The sequence below is a fragment of the Acomys russatus genome, chromosome 30 (genome assembly GCF_903995435.1).
Source record: "Acomys russatus chromosome 30, mAcoRus1.1, whole genome shotgun sequence".
NCBI lineage: Eukaryota > Metazoa > Chordata > Mammalia > Rodentia > Muridae > Acomys > Acomys russatus.
The window spans coordinates 11138664-11155958 of NC_067166.1; the positions used below are offsets into that span (position 1 = coordinate 11138664).

General features: G+C 46.1%; 1 protein-coding gene across 1 annotated transcript in view; it reads left to right on the plus strand.

Moving 5' to 3' along the window:
- Positions 1–830: 830 nt before the first annotated feature.
- Positions 831–17295, plus strand: part of Zswim6 (zinc finger SWIM-type containing 6) — a 171101-nt gene continuing 154636 nt past the window's right edge. Inside the window, exon 1 of the mRNA XM_051172422.1 lies at positions 831–1491. Within this exon, the coding sequence (XP_051028379.1) occupies positions 846–1491 (646 nt within the window). The 5' untranslated portion in view covers positions 831–845. The remainder of the gene's footprint in view (positions 1492–17295) is intronic.

Consider the following 17295-nt stretch of genomic DNA (forward strand, 5'->3'; position numbering starts at 1 on the left):
TGCTCTGCAGTTACGTGAGGCAGCCGCGCCCCTTCCCCACCTGGGTCGGCGAAAAGTGAAGTGGAAAACAGTGGCTGAGCTTAGCCCTCCTCCCTTTCCCCGGCGCCGCAGACACGGCCGAGGGTGGGGGAAGTTCGTTCAGCCGGGTTGGAAGGAAAGCAGGCGGCCTGGGCCGCGCCTCCCCCGCCTTCCTCTCGGCCGCGTCCCCCCGGGGCTTCACGCAGCATTTCTTTGTTTTGAAAGCGCCTCCTCCGCCCAGAGGCTTTTCCCCGCGGGGCCGGCTGACGGGGGGGTGGGGCATCCAGCAGTCGGTCCGCCCTCCATTTAGTCCGGAGCTCCCCCTCACCCCCCGCTTCCCCGCCCCGCGGCGACCCACGAGGCGCGTCCTCACTTGGCGGACATCAAAAGGCGGCGGGGCGCTGGAGGGCTAAGTTGAGTAGACAGGGGGCGCAGAGACCCACCCACCCTCCGCTTGGCCGGCGGCCCGCCCCCTCCCGCGGGAACCCCGCCTGAGCCCCGCCCCCCGCGTCACAGCAGCCTGACATTCTCACAGCCCACCCGGCAACCCAACCCGAGCGCCCCCGCCACCCCCGTGTCCACGGAGCGCTCTATTTATGTTTCAGCCCAGTGATTTGCATAGGGCCCGCCCCCTCCCCTAGGTTCTCCCTATCGGCGCTCCTCCTCGGCGACGTCGTCACGGCCTAGGCCACACCTCCCGTGTCCCTACAAGGAGCGGCGGGCCCTAGATGGCAGCGTGGCGTCGCCACGGCGTGTGCGTGTCGCGCTTCCTTGTGCCGTTTATAGGGTCCCGGCACTTCCGCTGTCGGGTTAGAAGCGGCGCGGTCATGGCGGAGCGCGGACAGCAGCCTCCTCCCGCGAAACGGCTCTGCTGCCGGCCGGGTGGCGGCGGCGGCGGTGGCGGGGGCAGCAGCGGCGGCGGCGGCGCGGGTGGCGGCTACAGCTCTGCTTGTCGGCCCGGCCCGCGGGCGGGCGGTGCGGCGGCGGCGGCGTGCGGGGGCGGCGCGGCGCTGGGGCTGCTGCCGCCGGGCAAGACCCAGAGCCCCGAGTCTCTGCTGGACATCGCAGCGCGCAGGGTGGCGGAGAAGTGGCCGTTCCAGCGCGTGGAGGAGCGCTTCGAGCGCATCCCGGAGCCGGTGCAGCGCCGCATCGTCTACTGGTCCTTTCCCCGCAGTGAGCGGGAGATCTGCATGTACTCGTCCTTCAACACCGGTGGCGGCTCCGCGGGCGGCCCGGGCGACGACAGCGGCGGCCCCGGCGGCACGGGCGGCGGCGCGGGCGGCGGTGGCGGCGGCGGCGGCGGTTCCTCATCCTCGCCGGCTGCCACCTCAGCCGCCGCCGCCGCCGCGGGCACCGGGACCCCGTCGGTGGGGGCGGCCAGCGCTGCGGACGGCGGCGACGAGACGCGGCTGCCCTTCCGCCGGGGTATCGCGCTGCTGGAGAGTGGCTGCGTAGACAACGTCCTGCAAGTCGGTGAGTCACGGGGGCCGCCGCTGGCCGTCGGTCCTTCGGTCTGTCCCTTCTGTCCCTCGGGGGTGGGGGAGGGAAGGACCCCCCCTCCGCTCCCCCTGGGTTGTCCCGTGGCCCGGCGCGCGCTGCAGCGGGTCGACTCGGATGGTCCCCGGAGCCGAGCGCCCATTTCCTCCCGCTGGTCCCCGCCCCCGTCTCCCCGGACGGGCTAGCGCGAGTGGGAAATGAATCAGCAGGACGCGCCCCTCGGCGGCGGGGCGGTGGGTGTCGGCGTTCCCGTCGTCTGTCCCGCAGGCTGAGCGCCGGTGTGCGGGGCGGGCGTGGACAAAGGCGCGGGCGGCCGCGGGGCTCGGGCTGGGGCGTGCGGCGCGGGGGAGGGGGCGCGGGCCGGAGACAATGCCCGCCCGGGCGCTCTCTCGCTCTCTCGCTCGCTTAGCGCTGCCCGGCTCGCGTCCTTTCTTCTGGCTCCGCTCCTCGCCCCGCCGTCCGAGCGTGGAGGTGGCGGTGGTGGCGGCGGTGGCGAGTTCCCTCCAACAGCGCGCGGCCAGCGCTCCGCTCGGGGCTCCGACGGCCGGCCCGCCCCGCGAGCTCCGCGGCGCCCGCGACCGGGTCCCCGATTATCCCCGTGTGGAGCGGCCGTAGGCCGGGCCGCTGAGGGGCGCAGTTCGCGCTTCTCATCCCGCGAGGCACCCCGCCGCCGCCCGACTTCGGCCTGCGCCCGGGGTCGGGGCGCGGTGCCGAGGGAGAGTCAGGCTGCACGGTCCGACCCGGGGCCGGCGTCCGCACCGAGGGGGCCCCCTGCGCCGCAGCCCGCCTTGCACCACCCGACACTTTGTTCTCCTTTCGCGTTTATTTGTGCCCCTTTCAATTTTCTGTCACCCTCCGAAAAAGGGAAAGCAAACAAAAGAGCCTCTTTATTTCTTTTCAGGGCTTGTAAAGTAGAAGATATTTGACAAAGGCTAGAGAAGGACTTGTGATTTAAAGCTGCACAGCCCTCCTTTCTCTGACAGACCAGGAGAGTTTTCTCAAATCCCTCTGCCTCCACAGCGCTTTTCTTTTTCTTCTGTGTAGATATCTTTTCCAGTCATAGGTATGGGGACGTTTGAACGGGACCAAAGTGAACAATGCTGTGGAGCAACCTCCCTGTCCCCATTCCCCCCCCCCCCCCCGCTTGCTGAAGGCGTATTTTATAACCCTCTCCCACCTCCGTCTAGTTGAAATTGTAGGGAATGAACCCAGAACCAAATGAATGAGAGGATAGATTTGAAAGACTGTGTGTCTCTGTCTCTCTCATTTTTAACTTGCTCTCTTCTCTCTGTAGTCCGATCTTTTTATCCTCCTTCCTGGGAGTGGAGTGGGGGTCTGGATAGTGGCCCCGACACAGGAGGTTTGTTTTAATCCTGTTTGGTTAGTTTGAATTCTAATGTAATCTGAAAACGTGATTTTCTGCATGGTCATTTATTTCCAAAGACAGCCCTCAGAGTTGCTCAGCGCCCTTTCCTTCTCTCTAAGAGGGGGTTGGTTTTTGAGGTTATCCATCCTCCCCCCCCCCTTTCTTTCCTTTAACATCTAATTAACATTCTTTCAAGTTACATTTTTTTTTTTTTTTTTTTTAAATACTCCTTTTTCACTGCCGGTTTGAAACCGATTGAAGCACATCTATGGTTTCTGAGTATAGCTAGCTGGAGTCTGAATTTTTATGGCTTGGCTGGCAACATTGCATCGTGCCCCCTCCCCCAGCCCCTTCCCCTTGCTGTGTTTGACTCTGCTTGCGAGCAATGAGGACTGACAGGAGAGCACATAGGGAGGGTTTCTTGGCTGATTGCATTTAAGCCAGGAATTCACTGTGAAAATAAAGCCAAGGGGCGATAAATAAAAGATGCAATCTTCTCTAGGAGACAGACACACAGCGTGGGCTTTGCCTGCTTTCATCAGTGGAAGAGGCCAGGGTGAACAGTTAGTTGTAAAAGAAAATAGTAACTTTTTCAATAGTCCCCAAAGGGGAAGGCGGCCACTTGAATGCAATTGCCCCATCGATGTAAAGTGGCAGCCTCTCCTATGGTTTGAAGGCTTGACCACCACTTTGGAAATAGTGACAATTGTGGAAACCGCTTTTTTCCCCCCTTCTTCTCTGAGTCCTGCCCAGTTTCTTTAACATTCAAGTTGCCTTTCTTGTTTTCCGAGATGGAAGGCTGTTAAATAAATGCCTAGCAACTAGCACTGTGAGGTAGAAAACTTAGAACCAAGTTTTGTCCACCCTTGGTGAGGGAGGCCAGTTAGACTAAGTATCTAATTTACCATCAAGTGGTGGGTTGGAGTCAGTATACTTTAAGAAGCTTACAATTGTGATTTGTTCTAGATTAACCGTTCCCCCTGCCAAATCAAAACCAAACTAAATCTGAGATGGAGAAGAACAAAATACTGTATTGATCTCAGTTTTAAATGATAAGCAGTTTTCTGTTATTGACCACTCAGGTTTGTACAGGAAATGTTTGTGGATGCTAGTCACAACAGGGAAACTCCACTTGTCAGACTTTTATCTTACATTTGTTAGTGTTGAAGCTTGTCTGGAGATTGAGGAGTAGGGAATTGGGCTTGCTAGAAAAGCAGCCTCCTGGGTGGATGGTCAGCAATACACTAAACCGTTTGGTACTGATAAGTGGTATTTAATTATTAGGTATAAAAATTATATTTAATAATTGCTCATCTGGCTATAGGAAACTTTTGTAGAGATATATCTACTTATTTTTGTTATGTTCGGATGCTTTTCGTTAAGACGACCATCTGTTGGTACGTAGTCTTGATCTCAGTAAAACAATGATTTCATTGATACCTCATAAACAATTTCCCCCAGGTTTTTGTCTGAACCTCTTGTATATGACCTAAAATCAAAGGCAGATTAATTGGGGGAAAAATCTTTAAATTTTTCTGTTGGCTTGAAAACATAAACCAAGCAAAATCACCAACTGGAGCAAATATTTATGGCATGTTTGACCAAAGGTAGGAAATTACTAAAGAAAGACAATCCAGTAGGAAGTGTTGGCACTGTAGTTCAGAGGCAGAGAGGCCAAGTGGCTCATAAGCAGGCCATCTTTTCTCTTATGTAGATAGGGACGCAAGTACAACTGAGGTGCAGTTTTCTTCTACCACACTGCTGAAACCCAGAAGGAGAGCAGAGAATGTTAAGCACCGAGAGCTGGTTAGGGATGGGGCGAGTGGGAGGGAGTGTGCTGCCCAGCCCCCTGCTTGGTGCCGTCCTTTGTGCCATTCCTGGCATTGTATCCTGTGGAGGACAGCGATGCTGGTGCATGAAAGTGTTCTGCATGGGAGTGCCTGCTCCGTGTTGTTTGCAGCAGTGAGAAGCTCGATTCACTCCTCGTTTCTGTCAGATAGGATTTGGTCAAGAAGTACTGGGTGGAGTACTATGCAACTATGAAAAAGGTAGTTGATCAATTTCAACAAAGAAAGATGACCTTTTAAAGTACATAACTTAGGCCAGTTGTGACAGCGCATGGCTTTAATCCAAGCACTCAAGGCAGGGGATCTCTGAGTTCCAGGTTACCTTGTTCCAAGCCAGATCCTGTTTCAAAAACAAACAAAACAACCAAACAAAATATCCCAGTACACAATTAACTTCACATAGGATGCTTCACTTCTTGTTTTCAACAAAAGACTTTGGTGTAAATAAAGGTCCAGCAAGGCCATGTAAGTAGCAGGGAACTGTGGCTGGCTGGAGAAGTGAGTTAAGTGAACTGGCAAGGTTTTGGAGGATTTTTTTTTTCTCTTAAAACAACCACATACATTTTCCTTATTAAAGAAGATTAATGTTTACCTTTGATTTATAATGTTATTTTTTGGATGTGTTTTCATGTGTGGGTGTGAAAATGATTGTTCTTTCTGAGGGGCTGGTATATATGTGCAGTTTTTTGTCTTTCTTTCTTTCTTTCTTCCTTTCTTTCTTTCTGTTTCTTTTGTTTGAAATTATTTAGAAGCAAGGCATATTAAGCACAGCCAGAATCTTGTGTGTGGGAAGGAAGGAGTTAAATTTTAAAAGGAGTTGGCTATTTCTTTCTTTGGTAGTTGCTTTTGGGAGAGAAAAATACTGCTCAAATTTTATTAACATGTTGGTTCATATATTCTTTTATTCTTTTTTTGCTGGGGGTGGGAGTCAAGGTAGTAAAGTACAAGGGAAATATGTATTGGAATTAAAATGAATAAAAAGTTTAGTCAGATGATCTATTGGCTTTTACTAGAATATCTTTATTTTCTTTATTGACCAAACATGACGATATAAAGATGAGACTCTAAATTTGCTGTCAGAGTTGAGTGTATTTTAGATTGGCTACAGTATGTTTTATTGCACCTACTTTCAAGGGTAAAATAATAGGAACCAATTTTGTATAGGACTGTTTACTAATTTATCTTTGCTTTTCAGGGGGATTAAATGCAGGGACACGTGAGGCCAGATGCTCTGCCACTGAACCACACCCACAGCCCTGCGCCTGCCTTCTGATTAATGAGAACGTTAATTGCAGAAAAAGAGAAGTTTTGGAAGTGTTCACATGTTTGTGTGTGTGACTTGAGACGCTTGTTTACAGCTTTTCAGTGCCTGGTAGGCAAGGAATGTGTGTCATTCAGTGATGCTTCATCCCACGACACTTGGTATTGGTCCAAGGAAGAAATCCACTGTCCAGTGGGTACAGCGCTTTTTGGTACCCAGACACTGATCCAACAAAGGGAAGGAGGAGATGGCTCAGTCAAAGTGCATGTGAACAAATATGGAGACATGGCTTTGGACTCTCAGTACCCCATAAGACGCTCAGTACCCAACATGATGCTCAGTACCCCATAAGATGTGCACACTTGTAACCCCAGAGGGCAGAGGCAGGAGCTCACTGCACAGCCAGCCTAGCTGAATTGATGGGCTGCAGGCTCAGTGCCAGACTTACTGCAGAAAATAATATGCAGAGTAGATGAGGCACATGCTCACTGTTGACCTCTGGCTCCCATACACAGGTGCACTCACGTACACACATCCACACGAACAGTGTTTACACTGCATGGACGTGCACACAAATACTTCAGCAATCACGGAGGGTGGAGTTGCAGGCTTGTGTTAAACAATCTTTTCTATTTTTGCTTCAGTCTCAAAGTTTTGTTTGTTTCTCCTGTTAGGGGTTCAACTGAGAGTCTCTTTGATGCCAGGCAAGTGTTCAGCTATGGAGCCACATCTGCAGCCAGGGTCTGGTAATTCCTCGCTGAGTAGTTGTGTTATGAGTCCACTCTTGGACTGCAAAGGCCGTCGTCCTCTCTTTTTGTTTTTTCCCTTTTGTGTTAAATTTCGTTTCTTTAGAAAATGCTAGACTTTGATGCTATTCTTTTGGAAACATCAGGATGCCTGTGAGCCATGACCTTTAATGGAAGAGAATTAACTGCAATTAATCAAGCATTGGAGGTTCTTTTTCTCTTAAGTATGTCCTTGTTGGTTTTTAAGATGCTTATTTTGTCATTGCTAGTCTCTTGCTGTCTTCCTCCCAGCTCTGCATGTCTCATAAGGAGGAACTCAGGGCAGCATCTCTCATCTGCTCACACTCATGTTCAGCATTTAGTTAAGAACTTACGATTTCTGCTAGTAATATGTTCAGGGAACCGGGGCCTCCTAAGAAAGCAGTCCCCTTTAAAAGTTACATGATTGGATCCTTACGATTTCTGTTTTTGTGTTGGACTGTGCGTTTTCTTCAGCGAATCAAAATGAATTTGGTATCTCAAAAATGCCTACTTACACATCCATGTGATAAGACAAGCTCACTCAGGGTTAGTGAATCTCATAGGGGAGTCACTAAGCTCCACCTGCTACCGACTTAAACTCTTAGGTTAAGAAGGACATATAGCCTAGAAAAGGAAATAAAATTATTAGGAAATGACTTAGAAATAAAGCAAATGACAGGCCAGCATTTTTTAAAGGGCACAACATCGTTTTTCATTACCTTTTAAATTACCATTTCATAATTAAAAAACGATTTTGTTAGGTAAAAAGCCTAATTTATATCCACCTTGCTTTATTCATTTTTGACTGTACACGTGTGCAGATAACTATATATTTGAAAACATGAGTTCCCCTCTCATTTGAAGCATGATTTTGTTACCTGAGAAATTAATATCAAATAATAACTTGGAGAAAAATGTTATATTATATTGATTCATGAAAAGGCACTTCTATTTCTCAGTCCAGCCAGATTGTTTAGATTTGTTGGAGATGCCTGGGTATGTCTTTTTACTCAATGTCCTATGTACCGGTGATAGTATGTTTGCTTGTACATGGTTTTCATTTCTTTAAAAATAGGATGTTTTCTTTCTGTCTTTTTTTTTCTTTTTTTTTCTTTTTTTGGCCTACATAGGAAAGAGAGCTAAAGTAAGCTTTGGAGAGAAAGTAGTATGAACTCTGCTATCATTTTAAACTTCCAGTTAATAGAAACATGGGCTTTCTAACAAATAGATGGCTGCTGTTAAAGCTCAGGCAGATGCCGCCTTCTGCCTCTGAGATACTTGCCTTTCCCTCTGCCTTGGTCCCTTCGTCCTTTCGTTTGTTCCCTCCTTCCCTTTGACAGTGTTGCACACAGTGGCCTTGATTTTAAGCTTGTCCTCTCTGAGCCTTCTAGATGTGGAATGCGAGGTGCGTAGTTGCATGCCTGGCCTGTTTTCTTTGCAACTCTAAAGTGAGTGTTTCGAGATGAAAGTCAGAAGCCGATCAGGCAGGTTCGAGCATTGCCATCTCAAGAATAGTTCAGGGCCTGTGGTGTACAGGCGCGTTCTTCCACACCATGGGCTCTATTTAGGAAGAAATGCAGTACAGTGTAGTCTGTTTATCAGTGTGGGGCCTTTTAGAAATAGGTAGATAACATTAATTTCAACTTCTTAGCATTCATTTTGTTTAGTTTGTATATTTTTTCCAGCTGGTTTTCTTCTCTAGCCAATGCTGGACAGGAACTTTCTGTGTATGTAGCCTGGGATGGCCTGGAGCTCATAGCCTCCTACCTCAGCCTCTCGGGTGATGGGACTGTCCTCGTGAACCACCATGCCCGGCTTTCCTCAGTGTCTGCAAAACATGGAGGCCTGTGCCCCATGAGAGATTGTTCTGAGCGAGTCATAGGTTGCAGAGAAAACTCTGGCTTTCTGGTCCACAGCTTGTGCTCTTTTGGTTTGCTGAATGGTGACGTCCGAAGTGACAGGAAGCATTTCTTAAGTTGATATGAACGCTGGTGAAGTTACTTTGCAGAACGTTGTGAAAGTGTTTCCAGATGGCATTCTAGTCCAGGCTGGATTCTAATGGCTTCAGGTCAGTGGTGGATCTAGCGTGAAAAATAGGTGCTGCTTATTGCTAAACATTAGTACATGTTGAATTAGTAACGCTATGGTGTAAAAGTCCATGGAAAGTTGTCTGCTACAGCACAGCAGTTACTACAGCCACGTGCATAGAGAGAATGCATGCAGACACCAGTGTAATAGAGAGTTTACTAAAAGTGTACCCTGCTTATACACAGCATAGTTATTAGTGCCAGGAAGAAGTTTGGTGTGAACTTAATGTGTTTATAGTTGAATCTATGTTTGAGAAAATGTGTGTACATATCACACTGCTTTTGTCAGTTAGCTGCCTCCTCTAAAGATGAACTTCTTCAGGATACGCCCGTATGTACCTTTATTTTTTTTTCCAGTCAAGTGTTGAACTTTAAAAGATTTTTTTAGGGGGGGAGCATGCTTTCGGGGCAGTTCTTTGTTGAATTAGTTTCTTTGGCTGTTCTGCAACTCAAAGAAATCCCTCTGCCTCTGTCTCCTTAGTGCCAAGATTAAAGATGTAGGCCACCACCACCTGGCTTTGGAGGATGGTTGGACTGGGCAGCTGGTCAACTTCTGAAAGAGGAATAACTTGAAGATTGCATTGATTGTGTGTGTATGCTGCAGAGAATGTTCCCAAAGTACACTTAGGAATTATATTTCTCATTTTAAGGCCCTTTAAAAATAACTGATTAACAGTGGTACTTCTTAGTGCAGGCAGAGCAGTCGAGTTTGAACGAGAGTTTTGTCTGTGCAGTTGTTGTGCCCAGATGTTAATTGGTAGGACACCGCAGAACCTATCAGTACATTTAACCTCTTTAAACCCAATAAGTTGAGCAGATAAATTGGAAGTTCAATAAGTTATTAATGTGCTTAAAACTTAGGTGACCAGGGGGCTGGAGAGATGGCTCAGAGGTTAAGAGCACTGTCTGCTCTTCTAGAGGTCTTGAGTTCAATTCTCAGCAACTACATGGTGGTGGCTCACAAACATATATAATGCGGTTTGATGACCTCTTCTGGCCTGCAGGTGTACATGTAGGCAGAACACTGTATACATAATAAATAAGTCTTTAACAAAAACAAAAACCAAACTGAGGTGACTAGCTGCCTGGTCTTGCCTTATTTAACAGTCTGCTTACTTGAAGTGTTCTCATTGTTAATTAACGTTAGGCCTGTCTAATATCACTGGATATTATACACGTAACATCCCTAAGAAGATAATACAAAAATGAACCCTTAGAGATGTGTGTATGTATGTATATATGTATGTATATGCATGTTTGCCTGCATTTACTGCGTCTCATGAATGCAGAAGTCTTCAGAGGCCAGAAGAAAACATAGAATTCCCTGGAATTGGAGTTACAGGTGGCTGTGAGCTGCCACATGAATGTTGGGAACTGAATTCAGGTCCTCTGCAAGAGCAGTTAGCACTCTTTAACATTTTTTTTTCAGTTTTATTTAATTTCATGCACATGAGTGTTTCGCTTGCATGTTATGTATATGTACTACATGTATGTAGTGCCTACAGAGGCCAGAAGAGGGCATGTGATCCCTACACTGGAGTTACAGGCAGTTGCTAGCCACAGTGTGGGTGCTAGGAATCAATACCTAGTCTTTTGCAAGAATAAAGAAGTACTTGTAACCACTGGGCTATCTCTCTGGCCCTGCAGTAACCCCTCTTAGCTGCTGATCCATTAACTTCTGTGTTTTCGATTCTTTACATCATCTCAATTCTGTACCAGCTTCCCAGCACCTTCGTACGTGAAGGATGGGTGTTTCATTCATAATTTAGGTACAAAGTACCTAAGTTCAAGGCTGCAGTATATTTAGGGACTTTTGCACTCATTTCATCAACTAGTCTGTCTGTCTGTCTGTCTGTCGGCCTTTTTTTTGTTTTTGATTTGTTTTTTTGAGACAGGGTTTCTCTGTTGGCTGTTTTGGAAGTTGATTTGTAGACCAGGCTGGTCTCGAACTCATGGAGATTCACTTGCCTTCACCAAGCATGTACTTGGATGAAAGATGTGTGTCAGCGTACCCCACTCATTGACTGGTTTCTAAAAAGAAATGCTCCTGTCTTTCTAAATACCTGTTGTAAAGTAAATCCTAAAATTCAAGGTATTATAAGTGTGTATAGTCTGACTATTATATATAAACAAACTTAAGTTTGTTTGCCTTGTTCTTGAAGACTTTTTAAAAATAGCATTCTTAGAGTTTATGTCTATTTCTGATGTATCTTACAGTTCTTTCCTCTTCGGGCATCAAATAAATCAGTTGTGTAACTTTTATCTTGACAAGTCTTCAAGCCAGCAAAGCCAGCCAGTCTTACAGAGGTGTGACATGTTCCTTGTCTGGACAGTGGTGCCACTGGACACTGGCATGAGCAACAGATGATTTGGGATAATGGAGCTGCAACTGAGACCCAAGGGCGTGCATGAAGCCTCCGAGCCTGGCTTGCCTCCCTTCCTTTCCTGGTCCTCTCCACTCTCCTCTTCCTTCCCTTCTGCTCCCCTCCTCCTTTCCCGTCTTGAGGTGTGCTGTATGAAGTGGGTTGGAGGACACAGCAAAGAAATGACCAGGAGACAGGTATAGGAGCATCTGTGGAGAGTTTCTTTTCAGTCCCTGCAATTGTCCCCCGACTACCTCCCTTGATTTAGGGAACTAAGCTGAGGTCAGAGGGACCTATGTGTTCCAGCTGCTGCTTAGTTGATATTTTTAGCCTGGCCCTACGTCAGGCTGGCACTAGGCCGTGATGGCATAAGGCCAGTACTTTGTGGGACTGGTGGCCAATGTTGGAAACTTAGTTTTTCATCAGTCTAAGTTTGAGATATACCCTGTTCTACAATACTCTTAGCTTGTACTTTTAAAATACGTGATACTTTTTAAAGAAATGGTTTTAAAAAATAGTCATCATAAATAATAAATCTTAAAACATGTGCTATAGAGATTATTTTAGAGAGAAGATTTGAAAATTTTCTTATCAGGTCAGACATACATTTAGCTCAGTAATTTGGGCTTAGTGGTGGCACCAAGAGGTGCAAAGTTTACATGGTTCATTAATATGCCTCAGCGTTTTAAAAATTGCCACTGCTGTTGAAGTTGTGTCTGAGTTGAATTATGTAATTATAGGTGTCATCAGACCAAAACAACAACAACAACAACAAACAAAAACCCCAAAAAGCCAAAACAGCCAATCCCTACAAACTCTTTGCTGACATGTGTATGTGGGTTTAGGTTTGTTAAATGGTCAAACACTTACTGTTTTTTATGAAGCAGCGAGTGTTTACCTGAAGGACCAAGAGATGGGTCTAGACCCAATATACTCTTAGCCGGTGTCATGGAGCTCACACTTGCGATCTGAGCCTTAAACTTGAGGATGCACCTGTGACTTAAGAACCCACTTGACTATCCGTGGTGCTGAAAATGGAAATTGGGGTTTTTTTTTGTTTTGTTTTTGTTTTTGTTCCTTTGAGTGATTGTTGGGAAAAGGAAAAAGTGTCACAGTGTAAAACGGAAATGGAAGGGACTTGAGTAAGGAGGATAATCCTTAGGGTTTCTCCAGTGTGCACAGAAAGCTGAGCGTGCTGGGCCTGGGTTGTAATCTACTTTCTATGGCACTATAGCTAGCAGTAGAAACAGTGGTGATTGGACCCATAATGTCTAGAACGTGGTACAGTGTACGGCTAACGCCAGTGCACTGACCTGATATACAGAGTAGTGATAGAAAATCAAATTGGTTTCTTCTCCATCCATACAGTGGCTAAGAATGAAGACTGGCAAACTCACTTTTTATGAAAGGAAGGAAGTTGGAAGTCGAATGACTTCTGAAAAGTGGAGGTTTCAGAGATTATATTACATTTTTGTAGTTTTAGTTTTCCTTCCTTCTTGAGGCAGCCCTACTATGTTGCTCAGGTTGGCCTTGACGTCATGGCCTCATGCCTTGGCCACCTCAGTGCTGATGTTGTGGGCCTGCACTGCCACAGTCAGCCCTATGTTCTCATAGAGTAAGCAGACATGCTTTTAAAACATGAGAATTATTTTTTAGCCAGGGTTTGTCAGAGCAGCCCAGAATGGCTTGGGATTTGCCATCATCCTGCCTTGTTGCCCTAGCACTGAGTTTGCAAGCGAGTGCCACCATGCCTAGCAGTTTGGGAAAGAGCAGGGTGGGCACTTTGGTGGCGCTGATCTAAAGAGTATTTTATGTCTTTTACTGTAAAGTCAAACATTTGATGTCTGGGGGATGGAGGATCAAGCACACTGCCATGTCACAGAATAGTAATACTCCCATGTAGCATCTTTGTGCAGCTAGAGGCTATGATGGTTTCTACAGATAGGTTATCTTGAGTGTGTCTTGGAGAGGGACCAACTGACATCCAGGTATCTGCAAAGGTGTGCTTATGACATTCAGTGTGATTTACAGAACATTAGAACGTGTCGCATGGTAGCTGATAAATGACCACTCTTCAGATTCTGAGTTTAATTCAGATTTATTAGGTGAGTCATGGGGTGTCAGCCCAGCCTCCAGAAGCTTGATTGAAATGGAGGCCTGGTAGAGGTTAGCCCAGTGGGCCTTAGAGCCCGTGGAGGCTTGGTAGAGGTTAGCCAGTGGGCCTTAGAGCCCGTGGAGGCTTGGTAGAGGTTAGCCTAGTGGGCCTTAGAGCTGATGGAGGCCTGGTAGAAGTTAGCCCAGTGGGCCTTAGAGCCCGTGGAGGCTTGGTAGAGGTTAGCCCAGTGGGCCTTAGAGCCTGTGGAGGCAGAGGGTTCAAATGACTTCTTCCTTGGAACTTGTCAGAGCAGTTTCTTTGCTATTTCACAGATAGCAGGAAACTCCAAAACCCTGGGTGATATTACAATTTAGTTTTTAGTAAGGATGCTACAGGGGGAGAAAAAAAAAAAAAAAAAACCTGTTCATTTAACAATGAAAGTCTTCAAGGGGATTTAAAAGCTTTCACAGATTTTAGTTTCATTGAAGGTTTTCATGTACTTTTATTTTTCTTTTTCAGTGATAAAGAGTCTTGGGTGTGCGAGGGTAGGCTAGGTCTCTACCATTGGCTTCTTCGTGCTCTTTATTATAAACAATTTACTTCCATGAGACCTTTGGGTGTCTTCTTACATTTTAGTGCTAACTAGGTCTGGGTTTGTGTTACAACTTATTGCTTAGTGGTGACTTGTCTTTGACTTTCACAGCATGAAATTTGAGGAGCTTTTCGTCTATCTAAGAAATCTACTTTAAAGTTTTTGTTTTGTCTCATTTTCTATTTTGTATGTATGGGTGTTTTGCATGCATATGTCTATGCCACATGTGTACCGTGTACCTGCTGTTGCTGGAGGACAGAAGAGAGCAGCATGTCACCCTGGCGTTGCACTTAGAGACGACTGTGGTTTGGGTGCTGGGACTCGAGCCCAGGTCTTTTGGAGAAGCAGCCAGTGTTCTTAACTGTCGAGTCGTTCCTCCAGGCCCTCAAAATTTTATTTTTTGGCACAAGCGTATGGCTTGCGGTTTTCTGCCCAACTCCATGTGTATGAGCCTAACCTCTGTGTGTCTGTCTGTCTGTCTGTCTGTCTGTCTGCCTGCCTGCCTGCCTGCCTGTCTCTTCTGTATCTGCTGGGGCTAAGTGATAGTGATGAGTAAGTTCAGATAAGCGCAAAACATTCAAGTAACAAGTAACTCTGGCAGGTATAGCAGCCCCTGCCCTTCTTCCTCACATTTCTACTTCATTGGGCTGGTTTTTAATGTTGTTATATATAGTCTTCTTTTTAGAGCTGGCCATGGTGGCACATAACTGTAATCTCAGCATTCAGGAGACTGAGGCAGGCACATTTTGATGAGTTTTGTCTGGGCTTACAGAGTGAGATTCTGTCTAAAACAATGATAGGCAGACAAACTCCAGGAACCTGAAAGTAGTTTTTGTTTTTTCAGCCCCTTCAGCTTTCTTATCCATATCCATAGCAGGGCAGGGCATCTTCTAATTCAGACTCTGTGTGTGTGTGTGTGTGTGTGTGTGTGTGTAAGTTCAACATGAAATGGCCTACCTTAGGATGCCTTTTGTCTGTCTCGTCTCCTCCTCCTCTTCTTCCTCCCCCCGCCCCCTCTGGTTTTTTGAGACAGCGTTTCTCTGTGTTATCTTGGCTGTCCTGAACTCACTTTGTAGACCAGGCTGGCCTCGAACTCACAGTGATCCGCCTGCCTCTGCCTCCTGAGTGCTGGGATTAAAGGCGTGTGCCACCACGCCTGACTGTGACAGTCTGTCTTATGGCTGCTTGAGCAATTGCTGCATTTCCACAGGCTAATGGGCCGAGCTGCTATTTGCCCTTTAATCCATTACAGTTGTTGGACAATCTATTTCAGCTTGCCCTCTTAACGACTGAGACTGGAATTTTGAACCCAACTCCATTAAACAATATTGAACACATCTAAAACATTAAATGTTTAAAATATGCTACTATGTAGTTCAGGCTGGCCTCAAACTCAGGACTCTTACCTCAGCCTCCTGAGTGCTGGGATTACAGGTGTGCACCCTCACCGCTGTGCCTGGCATTCAAGTTTTGCTCTAACATACACCTCTGAACTGCCCTTTTAGACAGTCTAGTAAGACACAACCCGGTAGATTATGCAGATATAGTGAGTGAGTTTATACTGAGACTGAAAAGTAATCTCTGTCCAGTGAAGGTAAGTGGACCTGTAGTTGTGAAATTCTACAGTTATTGAAGAGATCAGCCAAACTTGAGAGCTTAGCTGTGGAATTCATTTTTAATGTAGAAGCTGCAGGAAATGAATGGCAGTTTCTTATGAGGAATCAGTATGCCTACTCTTGTCTCAGATTGCAGATTTCTGTGCATCTTTGATGAAGGGAGCATCAGTTAGCTAATCAAATGGACTGAAAGGCAAAGTGCTAACAGATGTAAAAATATTCTACCACATGTGGTTCTGAGGTCATCTGAGTTTGCCATTGTACAAAATTCTTAAGAATGAAAGATGAATCTGGTAGTTTGGGGGAAAAAAAACCCAAAAAACCAAATCCAACCAATCAATCAATCAATCAAACAAACAAAAAACTGCTGGTAAATTTTAAATCCAGGCCAGCAACTATTAATAGTATCAGTCAGTGTGTATACAGTTGACATAAAATGTTATTTAAATCCAGGCCAGCAGCTATTAATAGTATCAGTCAGTGTGTATACAGTTGTTATTTAAATGAATGATCAATGATATGTTATCCTGTGGTGTGTGTGAAACCTTCCTTGTTTAAAAACAAAAAAGCAAAAACCTCCCAAGTTTTTATTTCTATTCAGTTTTCTGAGTATGTTGTTGTGGCTTCATCTTTTCATGTCTTTTCTGTAAGAATATGGATACTGGATAGCTGGTTTGCGTTCAGTACTGGACTGCTGTATAGTTTGTTTTTTCTGTGGTTGCCCTTTTCTCCTAGCACCGACCTAAAGCTGTTCTGAAAGCAGTTCATTCAATGGATGGTTACAGTGTTGAGTAGGAAGCCTTGGTGCATTCCCGGGTAGAATAGTATTTCTGGGTTGTCCAGGAAAATTATTTGGCATATACCTTTGTGGAGTTAGGAGAGCCCCTACCCGTTTACTTGAGATTTCACTTTAAAAAAGATTCTGTCTGTACCCAGGTAGGCTGAAGCAGGAGAGCTGAGTTTTAGAACAGCCACAATGTTCCCCTCAGCCCTCAAAGAAAACCCAGACAAAACTTGGAAAACTAAACTTCGTCTTTTGACAACCTCCTCCGGGTGATGATTTGCAAAAGCATACATGGCTTCAAAGCTTCCATAAGGTCTTATACGTTTTGAAGATACATTGGCTAGTTTATCAGAATAGTTTGTTAAACTTATCTACAAAATACTGATGAATTTTCCTTGAGAACTGTTTAAGACTTAGCTTTGCAGTAAAATAGGACTCACCAGAGGAGTTTTTTTGCAAAAGAATTTAACAGTATGGGTATATTTCCAATGCTTGGTTCACGACAAGGTTGGTAATCCAGATCCTCAACTCCATTTGCCCAGTCTTCTCGGTTGTTCCCTTTCCTGGACTGCTTTTGCTCTGCTAAGTGCTTTTTCAATTCTGTTGACTTTGTTTGTTTTTGCATTTGTTTTTTATGTCCTTGCCTTGGAAAGCTATGGTGATGGAACCTGGGGTCCTGCCTCCACATTTTTTTCTAGCTGTATAAGGTTAATGCATTTCCCCTCATGTCTGATCTGTTAATGGCTTTTCTGAACTACTTTATACCACAAGGCTCTTTAAAACTTGAGTTGCTCTGTGTTTGTGTATATTCATGATTATGTAAGAGCAGACCTCATATATGCATGAGTGTGCTAGTCAGTAATAACTTTGAACAGGTTGACCTCAGCTCTTAGATTCTGTATGTATCATAGCCAGTAAGTAGGATGCTGTCTATACCCATCTGTTTTGGAACCTTCAGTAGCTTCCCTTTGCTCCTTCACAGCTATGCAGGTTGCAGCCGCG